Source organism: Tiliqua scincoides, chromosome 3 (assembly GCF_035046505.1).
Source record: "Tiliqua scincoides isolate rTilSci1 chromosome 3, rTilSci1.hap2, whole genome shotgun sequence".
NCBI classification, from domain to species: Eukaryota; Metazoa; Chordata; class Lepidosauria; order Squamata; family Scincidae; genus Tiliqua; species Tiliqua scincoides.
This window is the reverse complement of record NC_089823.1, coordinates 154,125,546-154,151,939: the sequence shown is the minus strand read 5'-3', so window position 1 is coordinate 154,151,939 and position 26,394 is coordinate 154,125,546. Positions and strand designations below refer to the sequence as shown.

At 45.3% G+C, this 26,394-nt stretch overlaps 1 protein-coding gene across 2 annotated transcripts in view; it reads left to right on the top strand.

Annotated features, from left to right (window-relative positions):
- Window positions 1-26,394, top strand: part of PALD1 (phosphatase domain containing paladin 1) — a 130,782-nt gene that overhangs the window by 52,607 nt on the left and 51,781 nt on the right. For both annotated transcript variants that reach the window (XM_066622259.1, XM_066622260.1), the window contains exons 11-18: window positions 2,936-3,031; window positions 3,669-3,803; window positions 10,644-10,760; window positions 11,366-11,545; window positions 13,426-13,623; window positions 18,353-18,493; window positions 19,656-19,727; window positions 21,310-21,450. In XM_066622259.1, coding sequence (XP_066478356.1) covers window positions 2,936-3,031; window positions 3,669-3,803; window positions 10,644-10,760; window positions 11,366-11,545; window positions 13,426-13,623; window positions 18,353-18,493; window positions 19,656-19,727; window positions 21,310-21,450 — 1,080 coding nt within the window. The remainder of the gene's footprint in view (window positions 1-2,935; window positions 3,032-3,668; window positions 3,804-10,643; window positions 10,761-11,365; window positions 11,546-13,425; window positions 13,624-18,352; window positions 18,494-19,655; window positions 19,728-21,309; window positions 21,451-26,394) is intronic.

The following is a 26,394-nucleotide window of genomic DNA, read 5'->3' as shown; positions in this document are numbered from 1 at the left end:
TACCTCAGTCATTGCAGGTAATAATATCTGTAACTTTGCTTCATGGTGAAGCTGAGGTTTTGCACTGAGGACTTCCAGTCCCAAATTAATTATTCCATCATCTGGGACTTGCATGCCTATTGTTGGTGGATTAGATTTCTAAACCATATGTCAAATATTCCTCCCTCTGAACTTTTCTGCATGGTTAGGAGCTTTTGGGGGGAGGCAGGGAGAATGAGAAAAGCAGAGATGGAGATTCCTCCTGCTTACAAATCCTTCTTATGCTTTTCTCCCTGAGAAATAGGTATGTAAGTCATTATGTATAAGCAAACCTTAACCGTTTGTTACCTACTCTATGAATTGATATGTTGAAAAGTAGTGTATAAATATTTTTGATGATACAGGAGATCATTTTTGCCTTGGGACCTAGGCTTATAGAGCCTACTTTGCATGGGCTTTTCTTGATGCGCAAAATTGGAGTCTACAGATCACATAGCTCAGGTGTATATCTCTTAACAGTTTTTCATTCTTGCATCTTTCTATTTTAAAGGGGTTGTGAATGAAAGTTCCCCTGATCTCAGAGCAAGCTTATTAAGATTCATATATGTTGGGTTTTACCCTGAGTACTGTGTCACCTGTTCTGCCCTGCTTAGAACTTGCCATCTCTCTGGTAAGCTGGTCTATAGTTGTCTCTTCACTGTCATGTGTGACTCTTGATATATAGCTGAGGTTTCGCCTGCTGATAGCACTCTTCTTCTCCTTTGCCCTTCTTGAACAGTAGCTTCACGAGAGCAATTCTCAGGGACTGGGGTGACTTGCAACTTGCCATCGCAGGATATGTGATTGGTGGTATGCCCTATCGGATCAGGGAAATAAGTCGTTGGAAGCCACTTATGTTTAAACGTGGGGAGTGTTTATTTGAAGCTCAAGTACAGCACCAACTCTTTCAAACAAAGGAACATCTCTAGCAAGATGTTTGTACTGGGTAAAGAATAGTGTGGCAGAAAGAAAAGCCAGAAAGAAGCCTTGTTTGTGTATAGTGTATGTTGAGCCTGCACAACTTGTGACTTTCATAGCATGAATGGGTGCCCAGCACAGGGTTGATAAACATCCTGTTTTTGCTGCCCCCTCCCTCCCTCCTCCCCTCTCTCTGGGAGAGAGGGGTACCTGTCAGGCTGCAAAACAGAGATGATGAGTCACAAGTTGCACAGACCTAGTATATGTGCAACTCAATCCTGTATCACTGAAATGTAGTGGGAAAGGGACACTTCTCTACTTTACAGTCTTCATGTAATTTCAAAACATGAGATCATGTACTGCATGTTTGAGGACACCATGCAGTATATCACTGTCCTGAAGAAATCAGTGGGACTTAAGTATGTTTAATTTTGTTTGGATACCACCCAATTTTTTTTTTTTCATTTAACTTCTGGCTGTAAATATTCCATGCAGGAAAATGTCCTTTCAGTTCTGCTCCTAAGCACGTTTCTTAACCTTTTGATAAATGACTTCAAGCCGGATTTGTTTGAAGGATAACAAGTAAATATTAATGAAAGACAATTATATAATGTCAGAGATTTCCAACTGATACTTGCCAAGTTCTCTCTCTTTCCTAAAATGGAATGAAATGTCTTTATAAATGCAGAATTAAATGTTAGAGGCCTACATTTTCCGTAAGAATAGTCAGTGTAGTATAGTGGTAATTGTGTTGGAGTCAGGTCAGGGAGGCTTGATTTCAAATGTTTGATAAACCAAGAAACTTGCTGGTTGATTATGGGTAAGCTCTGTCTCTGAGCCTAACCCACCTCACAGGGGTGATGTGACAATCAGTGGAGGTAGGGTTGAGAACCATCCCAAGCTCTGTGGATGAAGGGTGAGATAAAAAACCTCTGCTCAGATTGTTTTGAAGATCTTGTTTGTGAGGTGTATCCTGTGTTGAGGACTAGGGGCTTGCGTGTTGGCCTTTAGAGTTTGAAGGTTGAATAGCTGGAGAATCAGTCATGGATCTGGCAGCCAGATGGAAATATAATAATAATAATAATAATAAAACTTTATTTTTATCCCGCCCTTCTCCCAAAAAGGGACCCAAAAATATAGACATGTTTGCATCAATGTACTGTCCCAAACACTATAAAAAGTGAAATGTTTGCAGCAAATTGTATTTATAAGGCTACTGACAGCCTAGTGAAAGAGTAGGCAAGGCTGATGGATTAGAACTTTCACAGCAGCAGGCTTGGCTTGCAGGGTAGTGCTGAATTGTTGGGGCATGTTCTGATTTTGCAATTATGTTGCGCAAGACTGAAACTGGGTACAAAATGAAGCGTATTGAGACTGCTTTTCACTTATAAAAAACACAAACGAGTAGGCAGGTGTCGGAGATTGTTCTGCGTAGGTCCTGGCACCTTCCCATGATTAGCAGAAACCAAACAAATATTGTCAGATAAAAACATCTATTCCAATTGGAGATGGAATTATCCAGGCTGCAGTTTGAGGGTTTTTTCTTTAAAGCTGAAGCATACACAATCTTGAGTGTTTCTACTCTCTTTTGCTGTCATGTGGCTCACAACTAGAGGCAAATCTACCCTCAACATTAATGGTTTGTATATATGCATGATTTTACAAACCATTAATGTTGAGGAGGGAAGATTGTGAAAAGTGTTTTTTCCACTGGAAATACAATATTCAGTGCACGTCGTCCCAAATGTACTAGCTCAGTGTGGTGTATTCACAAACTCTTGAATCTGTATTCAGCAAACTTTGCCTCACCCCCATTCAGTGAATTAAATGGTGTGGTGTGGGATTACACTTGCTGGCCACGCCCTTTGCTGGCCACTTGTTCTGCTTTTGTCTGAATGGGACTGACCTGTATCAGAGGACTTACCTATGTGGTTTATCAATTACTGATCAGAATTCCAGGGCATGTGGATAAGCTTTCCATCGTTCTTGTGCATTTCAGGGGAACAGTACCAAAGAGTATTTCCTTCAGAGGACATTACAGAGTCTTGAGCGCTATTTCTACCTGATTGTTTTCAACTATTACCTTCATGAACAGGTGAGCAGGCTCTTCCCTGAACACTCAGCTGAAGATGGACCTTTGCCATCATTTGGGGAGAGGGTCTGAAGTTACACTTCTTGCTTAAAATCTTTTTGTGGGAGCTGAAAAAAACAAAGTAACATTGACCTCCCTCTTTTGCACATGGATGTCAGTTCTTGGTGGCAAATCACAGACCTTTTGGAGTCTGTAAAGAACATTGCATTGTCTTCTTGTTCTCACATACTTCAACAGTGGTTTGTCAGTGCAGTGACAAGAATGTACACAGTTTGAAACACCAGAAGTCCTAATAGAAAGGGAAGAAGCCTTCAGAACACAGCTGTCAGATCAGCAAATCTCTGCCAGGTCTGCTTGCAAAAAGGCACATCTTTTTTGCCCACCAGTAGCAAACTTGGCCATTTCACATCTGTTTCCCACAACAAGAGCAATGTAATTTGTTCTGCCTCTAAAATCAATAGTCTGGACTAGTAAAATTACGAAGGACACAGTTCAGTAGTGGAAATGTGAAGTCTTTCTGTACCTGGAACCACCAGATCTTTGTGTGCCCTGCTTTGCAAGAACTGTGATGGTTCTTGAGATAACACAAGCACATGCCTGAAACTGTCCCTGTCTCTGTCTCTTTCTTTCTGACTGGCAGTATCCCCTGGCCTTTGCTCTCGATTTCAGCAGATGGATGTGCAGGCACTCGGAGCTGTACCGGCTTCAGGCAACCATGAACCTTTCAGAACTTACAGTCACAGGAGAGCAGATAACCAAGGGAGCACGGGTGCTGGTGAGTGATCAACTGAGTTTCCTTGGCCCTATGTGGGACTGGTTCAGAAATTTCCCTTATACACCTGCTGTCCATTATCTGACTCTATGCAACATAAGAACAGCCCCACTGGATCAGGTCATCAAGTCCAGCTTCCTGTATCACACAGCAGCCCCACCAAATGCCCCAGGGAGCACACCTGATAACAAGAGACCTGCATCCTGGTGCCCTCCCTTGCATCTGACATAGCCCATTTCTAAAATCAGGAGGTTGCACATACACATCATGGCTTGTAACCCATAATAGATTTTCCCTCCAGAAACTTGTCCAATCCCCTTTTAAAGGCATCCAGGCCAGATGCCATCACCACGTCTTGCAGCAAGGAGTTCCACAGACCAACCACACGCTGAGTAAAGAAATATTTTCTTTTGTCTGTCCTAACCCTCCCAACACTCAATTTTAGTGGATGTCCCCTGGTTCTGGTGTTATGTGAGAGTGTAAAGAGCATCTCTCTATCCACTTTATCCTTCCCATGCATAATTTTGTATGTCTCAATCATGTCCCCCCTGAGGCGCCTCTTTTCTAGACTGAAGAGACCCAAATGCTGTAGCCTTTCCTCATAAGGAAGGTGCCCCAGCCCAGCAATCATCTTAGTTGCACTCTTTTGCACCTTTTCCATTTCCACCATGTACTTTTTGAGATGCGGCGACCAGAACTGGACACAATACTCCAGGTGTGGCCTTACCATTGATTTGTACAACGGCATTATAATATTAGCTGTTTTGTTCTCAATACCTTTTCTAATGATCCCAAGCATAGAATTGGGCTTCTTTACTGCCACCGCGCACTGGGTCGACTCTTTCATCGACTTGTCCACCACCACCCCAAGATCTCTCTCCTGATCTGTCACAGACAGCTCAGATTCCATTAGCCTAAATGTGAAGTTTTGATTTTTTGCCCCAATGTGCATGACTTTACACTTACTTACATTGAAATGCATCTGTCATTCTCCTGCCCATTCTGCCAGTTTGGAGAGATCCTTCTGGAGTTTCTCACAATCGCTTCTCTTTCTCACCACTCGGAAAAGTTTGGTGTCGTCTGCAAACTTAGTCACCTCACTGCTCAACCCTGTCTCCAGGTCATTTATGAAGAGGTTGAAGAGCACCGGTCCCAGATCCTTGGGGCACACCACTTTTCACCTCTCTCCATTGTGAAAATTGCCCATTGACACACACACTCTGTTTCCTGGTCTTCCACCAGGTCTCAATCCAGGAGAGGACCTGCCCTTAATTCTCTGACTGTGGAGTTTTTTCAGTAGCCTTTGGTGAAGGACCGTGTCGAACGCCTTCTGGAAGTCCAGATCTATAATGTCCATGGGTTCTCACTCATCCACATGCCTGTTGACCTTTTCAAAGAATTCTAAAAGGTTTGTGAGGCAAGACTTACCCTTACAGAAGCCATGCTGATTCTCCCTCAGCAAGGCTTGTTCGTCTATGTGTTTTGAGATTCTATCTTTGATGAGGCATTCCACCATCTTACCCGGTATGGATGTTAGGCTGACCGGCCTATAGTATCCCGGTTCCCCCCTCTTTCCCTTTTTAAAGATTGGCGTGACATTTGCTATTCTCCATTCCTCTGGCACCGTGACCGTTTTGAGGGACAAGTTGCATATTTTAGTCAAGAGATCAGCAACTTCATTCTTCAATTCCTTAATAACTCTTGGGTGGATGCTATCAGGGCCCAATGACTTATTGATCTTTAATTTATCAATGAGGTCTGAAACATCTTCTCTTTCAACCTCTATTTGTTTAATTCTTTGGTCAGGAGGGGCCGTTCGGGCAGCGGTATCTGCCCAAGGTCTTCTGCCGTGAAGACAGATGCAAAGAACTCATTTAATTTCTCTGCCATCTCTATGTCTCCTTTTATCTCCCCTTTCCCTCCCTCACCATCCAGAGGGCCAACCGCTTCTCTGGCGGGTTTTCTGCTTCTAACATATTTGAAGAAGCTTTTATTATTCCCCTGCTGGCCGTGTGTTCCTCATAGTCTCGCTTGGCCTCCAGTATCACCTTCTTACATTTCTTTTGCCACAGTTTATGTTCCTTTTTATTCTCCTCATTAGGGCAAGACTTCCATTTACAGACGGAAGCTTCCTTGCCCTTTACGGGCTCTCTAACTTGGCTGGTTAGCCATGCGGGCACCCTCCTGGACTTAGTCAAGCCCTTCTTCCTTTGCAGTATACACTTCTGCTGGGCCTCTATTACTGTTGATTTGAACAACCTCCATGCTCTCTGTAGAGACTGGACTCTTTTTACCTTCCCTTTCAACCTCCTTCTAACCAGCCTCCTCATTTGAGGGAAGTTCGCTTGCCAGAAGTAAAAGGTTTTTGTGAGAGATTTGCCTGGTGTTCTTCCCCAGATGTGCATGTCAAAATGGATCGCAGCATGATCATTGTTCCCCAATGGCTCAGTAACATTGACATCTCTAACCAGGTCCTGAGTACCACACAGTATTAAATCCAGAGTCACCTGTCCTCTGGTGGGCTCCATGACTAGCTGCTCTAAGGCACAGTCATTTAACATGTCAAGGAATCTGGTCCCCTTTTCATGACCAGAACACAAATTGACCCAGTCAATATGAGGATAATTGAAGTCCCCCAGGCTTACAACCCTGTCCCTCCGTGTCACCTCCCTGATCTGTTTCCTCATTTCAAGGTCCCCTTCCGCTTTCTGGTCTGGAGGACGATAGTACGCCCCCAGTATTACATCACTCCTCAGGCCTGGTAATTTAACCCATAGAGATTCTATGGAGTCAGACCCACCTTCAATCTCTACTTTGCTGAATTCTATCCTTTCCTTGACATAAATGGCCACCTCACCTCCAACCCGCCCCTCCCTGTCCCTCCTGTAGAGTTTATAGAATGGGGTTGCGGTATCCCACTGATTCTCCGCATTCCACCAGGTTTCCGTTATGCCCACTATATCAATGTTTTTCCTTGTCACCAGACATTCCAGTTCTCCCATCTTTGCTTGGAGACTTCGGGCATTTGCATAAAAGCATTTGTACACGGAATGCCCCAGGATGGGCTGCTTATTTGCTCCTTTATCCCTGAATCCTCTCATTGTGCCAAACTGTCTATCACATCCCATCACACTACCATTCCCAATTTCTTCTCCTACCCTGCCTTTGCCTTGTTGTTCTCTAACCACCCCGTCCTCATCCCAAACCGAATGCCCCTTGGCTCCTGTCAGCTTTCCCCCAGGGATCAGTTTAAAAGTTGCTCTGCCACCTTTTTAATGTTATGTGTCACCAGTCTGGTTCCATTCTGGTTCAAGTGAAGCCTTTCCCTCTTGTACAGGCCCCACTTGTCCCAAAACATTCCCCAGTGCCTAACGAATCTAAACCCCTCCTTCCTACACCACCATCTCATCCACGCATTGAGACCCCGGATCTCCGCCTGCCTAGCTGACCCTGCGCGTGGAACAGGTAGCACTTCAGAGGACACTGCCTTTGAGGTCCTGGCTTTCAGCTTCCTACCTAATAGCCTAAATTTGGCCTCCAGGACCTCCCGGCTACACTTAGCCACGTCGTTGGTGCTGACATGCACCACAATTGCTACCTCCTCCCCAGCACTATCTACCAGCCTGTCTAGATGAGAAGTGATGTCTGCAACCTTCGCACCAGGCAGGCAAGTCACCATACGGTCCTCACATCCGTCGCAACCCCCCTCTGTTTCTAATAATCGAATTCCCCACTACAAGAAGTCCCTGACCCTCCTCCCGCCGAAGAGTATCCTGAGTGTGTTCGGATATGGGCCTGACCCCTGGAGAAGGGGTCCCCCCTAGGGGATTGTTTCCCTCCTCTCCAGGATGACGTCCTCCAGCCCCGAGACTTCCCACCTGGGCAGCTGAGAAGCTGCATGCCTGAGGTTGGGACGAAGCCTGATTGTCCCTCGAAGTCTCGCCATGGTCCTTCTCTGCCTGCCTCTGCTTCTCCAGGTCGGCCACCAAGGCTTCAAGGGAGCAGATGCATTCCCTGAGTCCCTGGAGCTCTTTGCACTGAGGACACACCCATGACTTGTACTCCAGAGGCATATAGTCATACATGTGGCACTCGATGCAAAACACTGGATAGCCCCCACCCTGCTGCTGGCTGTCTGACTGCATAGCTTTTTAAAATTGTTTGTTTTTGTTTAGGGGTACTTAAAAACCCTACACTGGTTAGCAGCCCTCTTCTCAAGGGAAGAGAAAGGGCCGTATCTGGGGCCCTGGCTTCCTCACCCTGCTGCTGAACTCGCACAGATGCTAAACTCATGGCGCCTTACCTGGCACTTCGTTCCCAAGGCACTGGGTTCCCAGAGGCCACGTGCGCTTCTGCAGAGAGGCTCACACAGTGATAGGCACTAGCTTTATACTCCTAGCTAGCTCCTCCTCCCTCCCTCCTTGCTGATTGAAAAGGGGCTGGTCTTCCCAGGTGAGATTTCCCTGAATGGGGTGCTTGGATTTGCCTAATGGGGCTCTTATCAACTCCTAAAGGTCAATTGCTATGACCTAAATGACAATGACTATGCTAAATTACCCTGTCTGGGTGGGAACTGGCCCTTCCTAGGTTCTTACCCTCCTACTTCAGTTCTCTGAGGCTGGACTGTTTTTTAACCTCAAGCTGGTTTTTTATTTGAGTTTAAACTGCACTGGTTTAAGAGTTTTTTGGCTTGGCAGAACTTACACACTAAGGTTTAAATCCTGTTTAGCCCTGCTAAAATCCTGCTTTTATTAAGTGTGCACCTTAATTTTATTTATTTATTTACTTACTTATTTATTTATTGCTCTCACCTAGATCCTGTGTCCTAATTTACTGAACCTTTAGATTATGTTCTAATTTAGATTAAGTTTAACTTGGGTTAAGTATAGGGTTAATTTAAACCAAGTAGAAAAACTTGCTTTCCACTTTATCCTCCTCTGTTTTATTTATTTTTCCAAGTGCCTGTACCTTGGGCTCTTACTCACAAGTAGGACCCTGCTCCTGCTCAGCGTAGACTCTGTACGCACTTATTTATTTATTTTTATTGCCCTCACCTAGCTCCTGTGCCCCAACTTGCTGGACCTTAGAATCCCTCCCTCAGGTTAGATTAGGTGCTAACTTAGGTAAAGCTAAGCTAAAGGTAAAGCTAAATTTCAATGTTGATCTAAGGTTGATTTAAGGTTAGAAGACAAAGAGTTAGAAAGAGTACACTTACCTTCTTCTCTTCCTCCTTTCCTCTTCACAACTCAGAGAGTCTTCCCTCTTCTTCTCCAAAACTCAGAGGTCCACTTGCCTTCCCCTTCTCCTCGCTCAGACGCTAAACTCGTGGTGCCTTACCTGGCACTTTGTTCCTGAGGCACTTGGTGTCCCAGAGGCCATGCATGCTTCTGCAGAGAGCTGCATTGGAGTTGCCTTGGACAGCAACTTGGCTTTACTACATTTCTGAAAGTACTCTGGGGATGTAATTGATCTCTTCTTGTTATGGGTTAAACCAGGGGTCTCCAAACTATTTGGCCAGAGGGCCGCATCAAATATCTGGTGTGGTGTTGAGGGCTGGAAAAAAAATTTAAATATAAAATTTAAATAAATAAATTAGAGATGGAACTTAGATGAGTGAATAAATTAATGGGCTCATTCATTCAACCTCTCTGGCCCTCAGAACACCGTCCAGACACAACCAGAGCACGGCTCTGGTCATGTTCAGTTGAGTGGGCCAGAGGCTTTCAGGGGGGCAAGAGCCTGGCTGTGGGCTGGAGGCTTGCTGCAGGCTGCATCTGGCCCCCAGGCTGGGGTTTGGAGACTGCTGGGTTAAACAGATTTTTCCCTTTGTCTTTTGGAAGTTGGTTCCCAATCCCTTCTTATGATGTAGCCAATGCATTGGTTCCCCAAGTTATAAACCCCTGACTTACAGGTATTTGAGCTACAGATGGCTGTGTCAGCGCTTCCACGCAAGCGCAGTACATCTTTTGTGGTGCTTCAATACAAGTGTGAAAATGCTGGACCAGGAAGAGCCAGCAGTTTCAACTTCCCAACATATCTCTGGAATGGAACTGGATTGTGTGTGGGAGACCTACAGTCCAGGACTACACTGTTCTTTCCGACAGTGGAAACACTGTTCTGATGTCATATATGACCATACAGCAGTGAGCACAGCGTGTCCCTGGCTGTCATTTTGGGTCTGTGATGCTGGAGGCCCTCTGCTGGCTGTCTCCAGCAGCAGTGGTGAGCTAGCAGGGATGAGCAGAATGGGGTGGAACAGGAGAGGGAGGTTTGGATCTTGGCAGCATGTACCAGATTCTAATCAGCAGGTGAGATTATATGGATAATCCCTTTCCCTTACTGTCTTCGCATTTGCACCAGCAAAATAGCTGAAACAGATCCAGAGATCCATTTGGGTAACAAAGGCTTGGCCTGTTCATACAGTTTGTTCAATATGAAAAAGTTCATACAGTTTGTAAAGAACAGATGTTCCTTACCTTGAGGAGGCCTCAGGACTCCCTCCCACTCCATTGGCACAGCTGCATTGATGGGGGGTATTTAGTTAAGATTGGGCTATTAATGTATTTTCAAGGGTTTCTCTGTACCTATGAGCACTGGCAGAAATCAGATAAGCTCTGTGAATCTTAAAATGCTTTCTGGTATTCAAGTAACTCACAGCCATTGCTGCCCTTTCTTGAGATTTTTGTTCCACAGGAGTGTGGAAGGAGGCTACTGGTGAAAACTGTTGCCTTTCCCAATATATTTTTGCTGAAGAGAGGAGTGTTTGCAAAGACATCTTTGGAAACAAAATATGGAACACCGAGTTATATGGCTACCATCTTTGATGTGTTACCTCCACTGCAGGTGGTAGATGAACGGTTTTCTCCAGATGTGCTCAGCACTGTGAAGGAGATGAGTGTGGCCAACTTTCGGAGGGTCCCTAAGATGCCAGTGTATGGGATGGCACAGCCCAATTCCAAGGTAATCAAGCAATTTTGTGCAGTTCTGAGAGCGAGAGAGAGAGAGAGATCATTTTTATGTTTGCCAATTCTCTGCCCCCTTTGGTAAGCCAGGCTCATTCGAGCACCTATTCTGCTACAACTTTAAAACTGTGGTATTTTTCAATAAAATGCTTCCTGCTGCTTTGTGGGCTAACTGAAAGGCAGCCTAAAGCATTCTCAGACTCTTTAGAACTGGGACCCACTTTTTAAGATGACACCCTACTGAGACCCACTTAACTTTACAGAACTTAAATAGAAATATTATTTCTTTCTAGATCACCTTTTATGGATTTATTTACAAGTAATCTTTTATTTATTTTTTTGCAAAAAAAAACCTTGATCCATTTCTTGTAATGAGACAGCCCTAGTCAATAGCCTCAAGGTTTGAGGGGATGTGACCCAGCTATCACCTGCCCCTGCCACCTGTCTTTGACCGGGGGGGGGGGGGAGAAAAATACACCAGAGAGAGAGAGAGAGAGAGAGAGAGAGAGAGGCCACCCAGATAAAAATAAGAGTTATTCACACATAGCCTACTTGTCACTGGTTTGTTGTGCAGCCATAACCTTAATTACCATTTCTCTTTAGGCTATTGGGAGTGTCTTGAACTATCTGACTGATGCAAAGAGGAAATATTCCCATATCTTGTGGGTTAATCTCCGTGAAGAGGTAGTTCTGGAAGGGAATGAACAAACGTATACCCTCAGGGAGGTTGGCAGCCTAGAACAACACATAATAGTTCCTGTAATGTCACCTGAACAGCTAGAGGTGAGAATTTGAATATTTTAATCTCCTATTCTCTCTTCCCTGTGATGGAATTCCAATACTACTAACAAAAACTGATTGGCTAGAAGGGGTTGTGATAACACATTGCTAGAAGGGAATTTGACATATTAACCAAAACAGTTTGAGGCATTAGGAAGCGTCTGTGTGATATAGTGACGTGGGAAGAGGGTGGGTCTGGAAGCATGAATCTCTTGGGCTTCCTTTTTCTTCCCTTCCTGTGTAGTTCCCAAACCAGAATGTGTGTATCTCTTTGTGTGCATCTCCCTGCTTGTACAGATGTGGGGACAGTCTATGCATCTTGCTGCAAGATGAACATGGTCTGACTCAGTACAGGACAGTTTCCCATTAGTTCATTGAGCCTAGTATTTTCTACTCTTACTGTCAGAGATCTTTCCCAGCCCTATCTGGAGATGTCAGAGATTGAATGTTTTGCAAACAAAACGTGCTCTGCAAACCCCATCCCCCACATGCACGCACTATGTGAAACATCCTGCTGGATCAGGACAATGGCCCATCTAGTTTAGCATCCCATTTCTGACAGTGGTCATCGGCTGCCTCTGAGGAAGCTCACAGGAAGAAAGGCAGACCTCACCTGCCATTGCTGCCGTGCAGTTAGTATTCAGAGGCACACAACTGCTAAACCTGGAGGTAGCACAGTAGACATGGATAGTACTGTCCCCCATTAAATTTTCCAGTCTCCTTTTTAAAGTCTTCCAAGCTAGTGGCCATCTTGTGTCAATAAATTCCACTGACTAATTATGTACTGTGTGAAGAATTACCTCCTTTTGTCCATCCTAAATCTCCCCCCAGGCAGTTCATTGGATGACTCCTGCTCCTAGTATTGTGAAAGAGGGAGAAAAACCTCTCCGCTCTCCCCATACCATACTGCAGGGCTCTCCAAACCCTGGCCTGGGGGCTAGATGCAGTCTGCGACAAGCCTCTATCCGGCCCACAGTCAGCCTCTTTTCCCCTGAAAGCCTCTGGCCCACTCAACTGTACATGACCAGAGCTGTGCTCTGGTTGTGTCTGGAGGGTGTTCTGAGGGCTAGTGAGGTTGAATGAATGAGCACATTTATTTATTCACTCATCCAAGTTCCATCTCTAATTTATTTACAATCCAGCTTGTCCTCTTAGGTCATCACAGACGGCCTTTTTACAAGTGCCGCCGCCTAGGGAGGTATGTGGGGCGGCGGCTAGAAATAGGGCCTTCTCAGTAGTGGCACCAACGCTATGGAATTTCCTTCCCTTTGACTTAAGAATGGCTCCCTCTCTTGAGACTTTTCGGCGAGGCCTGAAGACCCTTCTGTTTAAACAAGCCTTCTGAGTTCTCTGCCTTTTTAACATCTTTTAATTTTTTACAGGCCTGATTCTTTTATGACTTACTGCTCTATGCTCTTTTTACCTTTTTACTACTTTTTATCTGACTGTTTTTATGATATGTGTTAATATGCTTTTGTCTGTTTTTAAATTATGTTTTTAATCTGTTTTAACCTGTTGTAAGCCGCCTTGAGTCCCTTCGGGGAGAAAGGCGGGGTAAAAATAAAGTTATTATTATTATATTATTTATTTAAATTTTGTATTTAAATTTTTCCCCGGCCCTCAACACCATGCCAGATATTTGATGTGGCCCTCTGCCAAAACGTTTGGAGACCCCTGCCATACTGTCATGGTCTGTATGTTTCTACACACCCCTATATCATCACCATACCTACATTGACATCATTTTTTAATTTCACCATTGTGAAACTATAATTATATTCTTTCATTGTTTATGCCTTATTCCTCTGTCCTGAAAGCAAAGCAAAGAGACAAGTGGGATATCCTAATGAGTCTTCTTCAGACTCTTTGTATCCTTTCTTCAGAAATTGGAATCCATGTTGAAGAATGACTTGCTGAAACACCAGAAATGGCTTGAAGTTTATCTAGAACAGGAGAAACAGATGAAGATGTTCAAGACATGCCTGACTACGCAAGAGATATTTAACCAGCACAAGAGTACCTGCCATGGATTGGTGTACAGACGGATCCCAATTCCAGACTTTTGTGCTCCTAAGGAAAAGGTAATCATCATACAAGGACATGTATGAATTTCCCCTCTTGGAGGAAAGTGGTGATGTGGGCGTGTGTGTTCAGTTTTGAGTGGTCAGATAGCTGACAGGGAAAGAGTTAAACAGCTCCACTCCCCCCCCCCCCCGCTAATCCTCACTCAATGTGCCATCCTGCCTTAGTGTTTTCCTTTGGGGGCCACTGAAGGGAAAAAGAAATGCAAAACTTCATGTATCATCAGTTCTAAGGCTGGTTGGTTAGGTTGGGAGCCACTGCTTTCTTCATTGACTTTAACCTAGTTCAGAAGCTTCTTGGTGTCATGCAGGCAACCAGTGGCCTCCTCTTTCTGTCAGGAGAATACAAGGCCACCAGTGGGTTTGCAAAGACACCTTGTAATGTCCATGTTGGGAGGAGGCCCCTTCCCTGGGGTTGCTGTCGAACACAAGGGGCTTACCCGGTCGATGAAAAGAGGTCGGCGGTGCATTAAGGGACGAGAGGCAGGTATAGTTGCTTGGCACAGGCGGTTTAATCGCGTCAGTCGTTTTACATTCATGTGGACTGTTAAGTCACAGCCCACCATACATCATGCTGACACGTGCCGCTGTTGTCTGGTAGGCTCCAGCTCTGACCCTGCCCGTTCCTTGGCATTCTCAGCCCGATCTTTTCACCTAGTGTCTCTTTTCTGACCAGTGCCTGGTCAGGGTTCTTGAGGGCTGCCACCCAGCTGGTCTGGGTCAGGCTAGCCGGCCTTAGGGGGCCCTGATACCTCTGTGCTTGTCCCCCGGGCAGCTGGCCACCACGGGGTATAATTGGCTACAAGCCCCTGTCCTGATAGCTCCATCTCTCCAGGGGTCACCTGCTGGGTCCAGGGTCTGGGAGGTCTCTGCCCCAGCCTCCTCTCTCTTCCCTCTCCAGGCTTCTTATTAGGCTAACCCCCAGGTTGGGCTAGCCCCACCCCTCCTGCCCACGTGCCTGCTTGTTGTTACCAGCTGGTCCTTGCCCCTACTCCCAGGTAGGTGTTCTGCAAGGGACCCCAGTCCTGATGGCACTTGGGTCTTATCCCCAAGGAGGCTTCTACCCTTGAGGAGATCTCTGCTCCTGGGGAGCTTTTGGCCACCCAGGCTGGGCCCAGGTGACACACCCCCATGTGGGGAAGTGGACACATCACAATTTTGCACTATTGCCAGTTTTGAAAAAAGACTTCTGCAGTTGCACCGAAGATATTCTTCAGGGGCTGTCCAATATCCAACTGGGACAGAAGCCTGCCAGGAACTTTGCACAACCCTTAGTGATTCTGTGGGAGCCCAAAAGAATCTGAACTTGAGACTTTGAGAAGTTTACAGCAACTAAGGGAATAGCCTGCTTCTCAGTAGGGAATATGAAGAACTGGCTTTTGGACTAGAGAAAGTGGCTTATTGGGCTTGATGATACCAGGTCTTTGTCATAGCACTTCTGTCCTAGCCATTTGGCCCATATGGTGAAGAGATACCCTTGTCCCTGAAATGCTGTCCCCTCTGTGTTACATCTCCTGAACAGCCACCGTATCAAAGATCTTGAAGCACATGGCACGGCCACTGTGCTGAAATAAAACAGGTCCACGGCTGGATGGGAGACCACCTGGGAGCCTGAGGGATGACTCCTTGAATTCCGTGGAAGTTAGGTGGGACAACAACACATTATCTGATGTAACATTTATTAACAAGTCAGTCATATCATCACACTGCAGTACCTGCACTTGTGTTCCAGCAACAAAGCCCAACTCATGGTGTCACAAAATGCAATGCTCTGTAATACACTACCAGGCTGCTGCTAGAAACAGTGAGTGGTGCCAGCTTCACAGCAGCAACCTTCCCAGATTCCCTGCTGCTGCTGGTAAGTTAGTGATGGAGGTAGGTTGTGGGTAAGGAGAAGGAATAGGTAAGGAAGGGGGGGGTATTGGGGGAAGGAGGTGTGTAGATCCTGGTTGCAGTCATGCATGCTGGATCTTGTACCCGTTTTTAAAACCTCCCGTTTTCCGTCCTTGGACATACACCACCAAAATGGGTGGCCTGAGGGCTTCTGTGGAGGTAAGTAAACATGTTCTTACTTGCCTTCCGTTTGTCTTCAGACCACCCTCACCCCCACCATAGCATACAGTGCACACATTTTTGGTCTGGCTGCATGCTATAGTGTGGCAGGGATAAGATTGGGCTGTAAAGGCTATTGGGAGTCAGTCTAGCTTCTTAGTGATGTTGCTGCCATCTACTATGCCTGGCTTCACCAGGGATAGAAACCATGTTTGGCCATATGATTACCTGTACTGCAGTAAGTAGGATAAGAGAGATTGTTGCTACTCAACTGCATATTCTCCAGTGGGATCTCCATGTCCATTTTAGTCCTAACAAGTGGGTAGCTCCTCCCTCTCAGTTAGGCAGGCCAGAGTCTTTTGTTCCTCCTGAGGGTAGGGGCTGCCTTAACTCCCCAGACTGTCCAAGCTTGTAGAGCCCCGCCCCTGATGCCAGGTGTCTTGTGTCCCTCTGGATGCACTGTAGTGGTGGTCATCTGATGTCACGTGCTGCGTTGAGTGTTCGCTCGGTGGATGAGTGCAGAAGGAGCCCAGGTGGCAACATTATTAATTATTTGCAACATTTCTGTGCTACTTTTTCACCACTCAGAAGTGATCTTCAAAGCAGCTTACAACCATAATAAATAAATTATATGAACTTACAAAGAAACATCCTTTTTGGGAGGGTGCACAATAAGAAATTCAGTGATATATATCATTGAAATTCCAGTGGACATCTCTGTTGCTGTTTGTGTTCATGATCTCTGAAGTACTTGTTGGTAATATTTTAAAGAGGAAACAAGCCAAATGGAGAAAGACTTGGGCAGAGGTATCACTAGGGCCTGCATCACCCGGTACAAGAGTTCATTTTGTCACCCCCATGATGAACCTCCTCCCGTACGAGACCATACAGAATACAATATCATATGCCCAACCTAACTGCAGAGGCATCAGTAGGGATGGTGTAACCCCAATTAACTTTATTTTCATATATAAATTACAGAACACCCAACAAATCAGTAACCAACTAAAAACCAGTTGTCAACTTGATGGCACTCACACAACTGAATAAGAGTTCCAGTATTAGCTCTGATACAGGTGCAACCTATTTTTAATCTGCAGATTTGTGGGGGGAAAACTGAAAGTCGAACACACCTTTGTCTCCTTTGCCCTGCGCTGGAGTCTCACTCAGTTTCCAGGCAGTCCAAAACACTGCAAAAAGGCTCCGTCTCACCCAGGCAGGGAATAGCCCTGGAGCCATGGAAGAGGTTCCCCTTTCAAAAGAACAGTAACACTCTTGGAGCCCCTGAGCCAGCAAAGAGGGGAAGGGGGGCGGAAAACCTCTGTAGCCAGAACATGTGCAGCAAGGTGGAGCGCTCTCTCTCTCGCTCTCACTCTCACTCTCACAAGCACACACACACACAGAGGGGCAGGTGCAGTAGCAACAGAGGGGATTGCTTTAAAAAACCCAGGGAGTGTTTGCCGAATTCCCCCCCCCCCATGGTGCAGGCTCTCCTGCTCTAGCCTATAGAAAACAAAACAACCCAGCAAGCAAGTCTTCCCAGTAAGCAAAGCATGAGATTTAGGCTACAATCCTCTTCACACTTTCCTGGGAGTAAGCCCCATTGACTACAATGGGGCTTACTTCTGAGTAGAAATGCATAGGACTGAACTCTTAAAAGCTCAGCAACCCACCTGTGAAAGAAGCGGGACAGCTGGCAATGGGGAGGGCTTTGTTCTTAGGGCTGAGTATGGCGGGGAGGGGATTGTTAACAGCTGCCTTAGTTTCCTTCCAGCCCCAAGTGTCAGTCTGCAGCATATTTGCTTGACTCTATGGAATTTAGCACAATGTGTTTTTTCTTAAGTGCGCCTAGTCATGGAAGGGAACTCACGCGTATAAATAGGCTCCACCTGTACATGGAAATGAGAGCTGACTCATACTAACACCTTATTGGTTCCCTGTGGTGACATATTAACACAATAATCTTGGAACAAACAGTCTCATCGGTCAATTTTGAGTTAAGAAAATCTACTTTAGGCAGTTGTGCTTTTCTGGTTTTTTGTCCATAACTTTTCGTAGAATACAGATAGTTCAACATGGTTTGTTCCATTGCACTCTGCATGAAATTCCACATCGTATGATATAGAACATGATGGAATTCAAAAATATCACGATTTCACTATTTTGGCTATTGCAGTGTAGTGGTCTGTATCCCAGTGCGGTCCACATCCCCTACACCCCCCTAGTGACTCCACTGGGCTCAGGGATAGCATTAACATGAAAAGTTCTCTTTTAGGAATTCATCTCCACCTAATTGTGGGTTGTGTATTTGCGTATATCCCAGACCTATGGGTAGTGTCTGTGAATAGGGTCTGATAAGGAAGAATGTATGGCTCTCAGGATGTATTTTGTCAAACATGGAGAGTGCATTCTGTTTGTTTGTTTGTTTTTTGACACCCTCCTTTTCTCACTGCCAAAGTGCTTTGCGAAGTATTGATCATGTAGCAATATTGTCTGCTCCATCTGCCTTGTGCAGTTTCCAATTTTAACTTGTTGTACGGCTTAGTTGATACAGAAGGTGAAAGGCACACCAGAAAGATGTCCTACAGCCCTACAGAGTGTGCAAATCCATTTATGTTGTATACACGTGGGACAGCCTCCCTGCTCACTTTTCATGCTTTTTGCTTTCCCTCTGTAGGACTTTGATCAGCTGCTAGAAGCCATGAAAAGTGCTCTGGCTGAGGACTCTCATACAGCCTTTGTCTTCAATTGTCACAGTGGCAGAGGAAGAACCACCACAGCCATGGTTATTGCAGTCCTCACCCTTTGGCATTTCAGTGTATGTATTAATTTGGAAAGGGATGTTCCCATTCAGTGAAGGGTCTGGAATTTTGTGAGGAGTAATTCCCTGGCAATGCAAGATAAGTCCCTAGTGGATTGAGCATCACGTGTGCAGAGCTTGTGTCCCTTAAATGTGAGGAGCTTCTTGGAGTACAGTTCAAGGTCTGGTTGCAACCTTTAAAAACCTACATAGCTTGGAATCACATACCTTTGGGAACACCTTTTCTCCTTAATACCTGCAGGTGATATCCTGTTCTGTGTTCCAATTCTGAGGGTGGTTGCAGAGGTATAACTATTTTGGAGTTCTATGGAATGGACTCCAGAGCCATGTCCACACATCTTCCTTCCTGCATTTAGAGAGATCTGTGAAACCTTCCTGTTTCACCGCCCTTTAGGGTTGGGTTCTGACCCAAAGTCTCTGCTTTTAGTGAGTTTCAGTAATTAAAGTTTTTTCCTCTCTTTTGGCTTCTGTTGCTTTGGATTTTCCTTTTCTTCTTTTTCTCTTTTGAAACCATCTAGTTTTAAAGTGGTAAATTGGGTTTTGTGTTTGATTTTTTTTGTTTTTTTCCTCTCTTTATGGTGGCTTATGGTTTTAATACGTATAAGCGTTTTAAACTGCTTTCAACTAAAGCAGTGGTTTTCAAACTGTTCCAGAAAAGCTTGGACTTCCTTGGAAATTTAGCAGGAGCTCCTCAATGAGAAACTGTCAGATAGGTTTTCCTGAAAGGAAAACCTCATCTCCCCATTCTACCCACCCCCTGCTCCATTCTACACCCACCCCACTTCCCCCTGATACTTGCATTACCTGCTCTGGGCATCCAGTGTCCATCTTCCTGTGGATCTGACTGCTCACTGTTTGCATTGGTGGTCAAACAGCTTGCACAGGTGCTGTCGCACTTGTCCCATGACCACTGTTATCAGTTGTCGTCCCCCTGCACTGTGCAGATGCAGGAAGTTGTTGGGTGTATTCTGAAGTGCACATACTCTCTGAAAAAGCCCAGTCTTTATTTGGTACCTAAAGAGTCTGTTCTATACAATAATTATCTGACTGCCTCTTCCTTCATGTGATTGAGGAAGTCAGTGGGTTGTAAATGCACCAAATCAGATGCGCTTCTTGCACAGCTCAGGAATCCAATGTAAGAGACCTCTCATTGCTGCAGGGAATTCCTGAGATAATTGAGGATGAGATTGTGAGCGTACCTGATGCCAAGTACACCAAAGGGGAGTTTGAGGTAAGTAGTAGTATTTCCACAGCAGTATTTTTCTTGTTCTATCCCAATGGTTTTCAGATTGACACCCCAGCCTGAAGGCCCTGGCCTCTTTCCCCTTAAGGGGCGGGGGCAGGGAGGAGGCAGCGACACGATCCCCAGGATCGCGCCGCTCAGGAGGGCTGCAGGGAGTGGGATGCACTCACCAATCCCTGCAGCACCCTGTCGGGGGTGTGGGGAGCCCTGCGCAAGTGTCTGCAGGGCTCCCCAGCTCGTTAGAAGTGAAAGTGGAGCGAACACACTCCGCCTCTGCAAAATCAGAAGTGGAGCGCGATCACTCTACTTTCACTTCTGACGAGCTGGGGAGCCCTGCAGACACTTGCGCAGGGCTCCCCGCACCCCCAACAGACTGCTGCAGGGACTGGTGAGTGCATCCCACTCCCTGCAGCCCTCCTGAGCAGTGCGATCCTGAGGATCGTGTCGCTGTTTTCCCCCCACCCCTGCTGCCTACCCCCCGCAAGGACTTACAGCAGTGCAAGCTCTCCTAGAGAGTTTGAAAAAAGCTGCTCTGTCCTGTTACTTGAATATTCTTAAAAGCAATATTGGCTGGAATCACGTTTAGGAAACCTTATCCTCTGCAAATAAACTAACAGTCCAATCCTATGCAACTAATGCAACTGCAATGCAACCTTGAGGTAAGGGTTACATCATATAACATGGAGAAAAGGTGAAATACATGCATCCTGTAGGACTACAAAACAAAGATTATAGCTGCAAATATTAGGAGGCCACAGTGGCTTGTGGTTGCTTGCAGTGCGCCTCCTACTCATGTAGCATAAGTGATCAGAAATGAATGGCTTCAGTAACTGAAGTGTGAGGTGTGAACCCTGCAACTCAATCCTAACTTCTCGCGTGGCAATGCAGCAGCACCAATGTGGCTTCCACTGGAACCTTTGGAGGAATTTTGGCATGTTGGACTCTATAGTTGGTGCAAGTCTGCATTGACCTGTGAAGGTGAATCAGGCCTGGGAAGAGGGTTAGGATTTGGCGGGCGTCACTGCTTCTGAACCCACCACCTTCCTAGGCCCGATCCACCCACTTTCCTGCCTCATCTCCCCATTCTACCCATGCCCTGCTCCATTCTACACTCACCCCCCTTCCTCCTGATACTTGTATTACCTGCTCTGGGCATCCAGTGTCCATCTTCCTGTGGATCTGACTGCTCACTGCTTGCATTGGCAGTCAAACAGCTTGCACAGGTGCTGTCGCACTTGTGACAGCCATAAAGCTGTTTATGCCAGTGTAAATGGCCAATAGGATTGGACTGTAGACTGTTTTAGGAGGTTTGCTGGGTTGTGGGGGCTGTATTGAGGATCAGATGTATTAAAGACCTGGAACTTCTAGCCCTTATTTACTGCTTCCTTGTGCATGTCTGTAAAACAAAAGCAGGAGATCATTCTGTTGAAAGAAGGTTCTTAGAGCCAAACAGGTTTGCCTTTGCTCAGATAAATTTTCAGCTGCTCAGTATAAATCAGGTGGTGGTGGTGGTGGTGGTTCCAGGTGGAAAGATTTTGTGATGAACTGTGTCACTGCTGTTTTCGGTCAGGTGGTAATGAAAGTGGTCCAGATACTGCCAGATGGACACCGGATGAAGAAGGAGGTAGACATGGCATTGGATACCGTGAGTGAGACGATGACACCCATGCACTATCACCTGAGGGAAATCATCATCTGCACATATAGACAGGTGAGTCTGATGCTTTTTGTGGTAAAGGCAGTATGCTTATTGGATACACTTCTGCACAACTCTAGCAGTCTCTCTGTTCTGCATATTGATGATTCACACTGCTGTTCAGGTGAAAATGCAAACTCAACTGTACTTAATGGTTGGCCTAGTAAAAAGAGACTGCTAAGGAGTACAAAACAGAGAAGGCCAGAAGAGCAGGTTGGTGCCTGTCTGGTAGATCAGATCAACGGCAATCTGTTGATCTCAGTATTCAAGTCATGGGGGCGGGGAATGAGACTGACAGATTAACCTGCCTGTGTGCGGCTTCTGCATAATGTATGTGGTTGTAGTTGAGAAGTTTGGCCCTGGTCCCATAACCTTACAAACTGTGGGATTTATGTTCCACAATGTTTGCTAAAAAAAAAATTAAAGTTCTATGCCCAGACAGTCAAGATTGTGTCACTTTTATGCATCATACTTGTTAAGCACATCTGCATAATTAATTTTTATTTTGTTGAGCATGCACCTTAGCAAGAACCCTTAATGTGCTGCCAGCATGTAGTCAGTATTCTTGCTTCTTTAGGATACCATGTGTCTTATGTTCAGATAATTTTTTCTCCAGAGCCTTAATGAGGTAGGGATCCTGTTCTTCTCAGAGGAAGCTGGAGGGAGTCGGCTCCAGCCAGAGACTATAAACAATGGAGCCTAGAGGCCAGAAGATTCTCTGGGGTCATTTTGATATTTCAGTTCAGAAGAGTTTTCAGGCACAAGCAACTTGGTTCAATTCTTGGCAGTTCAATTTTGGGCTCAGTTCTTGGCAGAAGTGGGTAAAGCATGTTCTCTTTCAAAGGTGAAGTGCGCTTACTTTCAAAGTGTACCTTGTTAATTTGCTTGAATTGGTCATTCTCATATATATTTATTACTGAGCTGAGTACAGAATCCAAGCTGACCTCAGGCACTGAGTCGGACCTGATTGAAACACAATGGCAGTTGCTGAAAACCTCTTCATTGTGGTTTGTGAACCATGAGCCATGCAGTATGGTTTTGTTGCATGGAACATATATGAGCACTGTTAACCTCCCAGGGATTGCTGCTTCTGGCATAGGGTGCCCCACACAGCAGCTCTGGACCATGTGGCTCACAGTCTACAAATGTGACACTAGCCAAGTGGCAGGCCATATACAGAGAAGCAATGGGCTGCCCAAACCCCATTTATACTAGGGGTGCCCAAACCCCATTCCAGGGGCCATTTATGACCCTCAGGGACTCCCAATCTGGCCTGCGGGGAGCCCCTAGTCTCCAATGAGCCTCTGGCCCTCTGGAGACTTGCTGAAGCCTGCCCTGGCCTGATGTGACTACTCTCAGTACTCTCAGTCTGACTGTTTGACCTCTCACATGAGCTGTGGGCTCTCTCTGCTGCTTGCTGTTTCATGTCTTTGAAGCAGCAGCAAAGGAGAGGCCAGCCTTGCTTTGCGCAAGGTCTTTCATAGGCCTTGAGCTATTGCAAGACCTTCATTCATTCATATAAGTTCCATCTCTAGTATATTCATTTATGTAAATTTGTTCAAATTTTAAATGTAAATTAATTTTCCCCAGCTGCCAACAGTGTCAGAGAGATGATGTTGCCCTCCTGCCAAAAAGTATGGACAACCCTGGTTTATAGTAAGACTGGAATGTTTTGGCTCAGACACAGTTGCATTTTCTACTTCATACCAGCAGATGGCACTCAAGTGCCCTTGATTGTAATGTGCAATCACCACATTACAAGGGGGTAATGTGCACTTGGAAGATGAATGTTGTTCTTAAATAAGTGTATAAAAAGGTGGCACAAATACTTTCAAAAGCTTAGACTACTTTGTATATTCCTTTGCCAAACTTTGCGTGTTAGTCTTATCCTTCCAGCTGAGGACTGTTTCATACATGTGTATTTGCCACTTGCTGACTTGCTTGTGTGAATTGACGATATTGCATGTGCAAGGCTGGTGCAGCAGATTGGTAGGAGGGCATTTTTCTCTGTCCTGCTTTCTTTGATTGCTCTTCCAGTCCCTAAGTTGAAAAAGAAAGAAGGGGACAGAGAGGGAAGGCAAAATGTGGAGGGGAGGAAACGGGAGTGCTGAGCTAGAATGCTGGATTGCGGGAGAAACAGAGGCTGGCATATTATTGAGTAAGAGGGGCAGCATTTGGCGTGCCACCTCAGGCACCAGGAGACCTTGGGCCAGCACTGACTATGTGTGTTCACAGGTATCTCTATCAAAAACCATAGAGAGAAATTTCATGTTGCCTCAGATCTCCACAATTACAATACTTATCAGAGGAGTCTGTTCACACATTTAACTGCCAGTAATCAAATGCTAAGGAACACACTGTGTCCCATAAGACTGTTTGTATTCTTCTTCAATCTTAGCGTGCTGCATTATGTTGTCTTGTTCTGGTTTGCCAAATACATTAGCTGGCTGCCAAATACATGGATCAACTGGGGTATTATTAGCTTGCTATTTCTTAAGAGCATTGCTGCACAGGGAATTTTTGACAAGATGAGCCAAGGTTTCCTTAAGGGATGATGCATTTTGAGAAGTCCCTGCAGGAAGACTGTGAAACTTGGAGAACAAGATTTGAGAAACTCACTTTTCTCAGAAACCAAATGCTGGGAGCATTTGCTATCTAAATCCAGCATGCAACTTTGAAGTGTTTGCAGATTGGGTACTCGCTGCCTGTCCTGTGGAAGAGATGTTGACTAGTGTGACAAGCACCAAATGGAGATTATCTTTTGAAACTTTAGTTCAGCCTTTTCTCATTACCTTATCTGAAAAAATCTATTTGCCTTCCATAGTACCCAATCTCCAGCTCTACAAGATGAATGAAATTCATGTCTCTTGCTAGCCAGTGCCTTGACACCAAAGCCCAAGAACCGTGGACTCATTCTTGACAGGTGTGGACTCATTTGCACATCATGCTACCCCGTGCTGGTGTGTTTTGTGCTTATGAGAAGCATCTGTCTAAAACTGGCAGGGGAATAAGAAGGGTCTTCCATTTGGGAAGTTGTACCCTGCCTTTCTAGGCGTCCCTGTCTCCTCCTTTTCCATTGACGCTCCATGTTTACTTTACAGTCTTCTGGATGCCATGGAAAGAGTCTTCTTGATGACTGTTCTGTTAATTTTTTTTAAACGTTAAAACCATATATCTTCTTTTACAAAAAGGACTGTAAATGAATATTTCTTTGCTTATTAAATATGCACAACTTTGTTAACTGCAAGCTGTCTTGATTTTTAGATTAAGAAAAGTGGAATGCTTCTAACTGTTTATGATGGATACACCTTGTATTATTTAGGTTTCTAAAATATGTCTCTGAAGGCCTCTGGTGCAGATACATAATGATAGCAGTGGTAGGTATTTGGCCCCAAGAGTGCAAGCAAACAGAGGAGATTGAAATGATGAAATTTTCATGATGGCACGCACTTACATACTAGCACATATGAGCCCAGGTTTGTTTCTTTCCTGCCATGCTGGCACTTGGCACTTCTATGACTTTAGGTCTTGCAGCTTTTCCAAGTTGGTCTAAAATGCAAATACAGGACCAAGGGACATAAGCCTTGTGTTCATGCAGGTCGTCTTCTCCCACGTCTAGTAAAAGAGTCTTCTTTCCAGTGACCTTGAATCAACCCTGCTCCACATAGTTTTTTTTGGAAAAGGAAAGCTGAAACCTTCTAAAATAACACGCATGTACCTCTTGGGCCTTTGCAGGAAGCTGTCAAGTAGGTAGGGCTCGGTTTATAGGATTGGAGTCTGTAAACCACCATACACAAATAAGGTTTAATGTTGTTATGGATGGAAACTCTGTCCTGATTTTGTTCTTTAAAAATGAATAATTTCCAGGGTTACAGGGGGCACGCATCCACAGGTTCCAGCATCTTTTGTAGGCCTGCAACTGAAAATGAACATTCTGCCCCCTTTCCTTGCTCCTAAAAGCAGCACAGTTTTGTGTAGCAATATCACAAACTCACACCTCTGCTCCTTGGTTTTCCTATGAGTCTGATCTAGCCTGTCTTGGTTTTGTTTTTAGGAGTAGCAGCCGTAGCACTTATATATTGCCTTAGATTTGACTGGCTTCAGACTTCTATGGTCTACTCTTCAGAAGTTCAGAAGTTCAGAACTTCTATGGTCTACTCTTTGTGCTTCCTTTTTACTAGAACCCCCTGTGGTCCACTAGGAAGAGGTGTGTGTACGCTTAAGTTTTCAACACCAGAGTGCATTTTCAGGAACTCTTATCAGCTAAAAGGAGCTGATTTGTGTTATAGTAGTAGTTTGTGTTATCAGCTATAACACAAAAATAGGATGTAATCGTACAATGAACTTCGTTAGGCCATGGCATTTGAATTGTGTTAAGCAAACAGCCATGCTCAAGATCCCTTATCATAGCAGTTCTCAAATGTATTTTCAGCTCTGTATTCTTAATGGCAGCTGAGCAAGGTGCTATACAACCCACCTGAAATTGACCCTCAACCCACCTTGAGGGTGCCAACCCACAGTTTGAGAAACTCTGCCTTAACATAATTAGTGCCCTGTGGAACTTTACCAAGATCCATCCAGTCTAGCATTCCTTGCCTTTAATTATAATGCACCTTGAAACCCAGGAGCAAGTGACTCCACACCCAATTATTTAGTTATGGTATCTGATACACTGGTGTCGGTAGGGGGGGTGCGGGGGTGCAGGCTGCACCAGGTGATGTGCTAGGGGGTGACGCACCCTGGAGGAGGACACGCTAACATCGTGGGGTTAGGAGATACCGCGTCACGCCATACACCGTTGGATGCGGAATGGCCAGCAGAGTGCAGTGCAAAAACAGAACTGAAATTGCTCCTTTCGTTCAAAAGTTATGGCCAAAAAGCCAGAAGGAAAAAATGCATGGAGCCCTAGGGAAAGGGAAAGTGAGCCGTATCGTGCGTTTATTTGCAAGTAGGCGTACT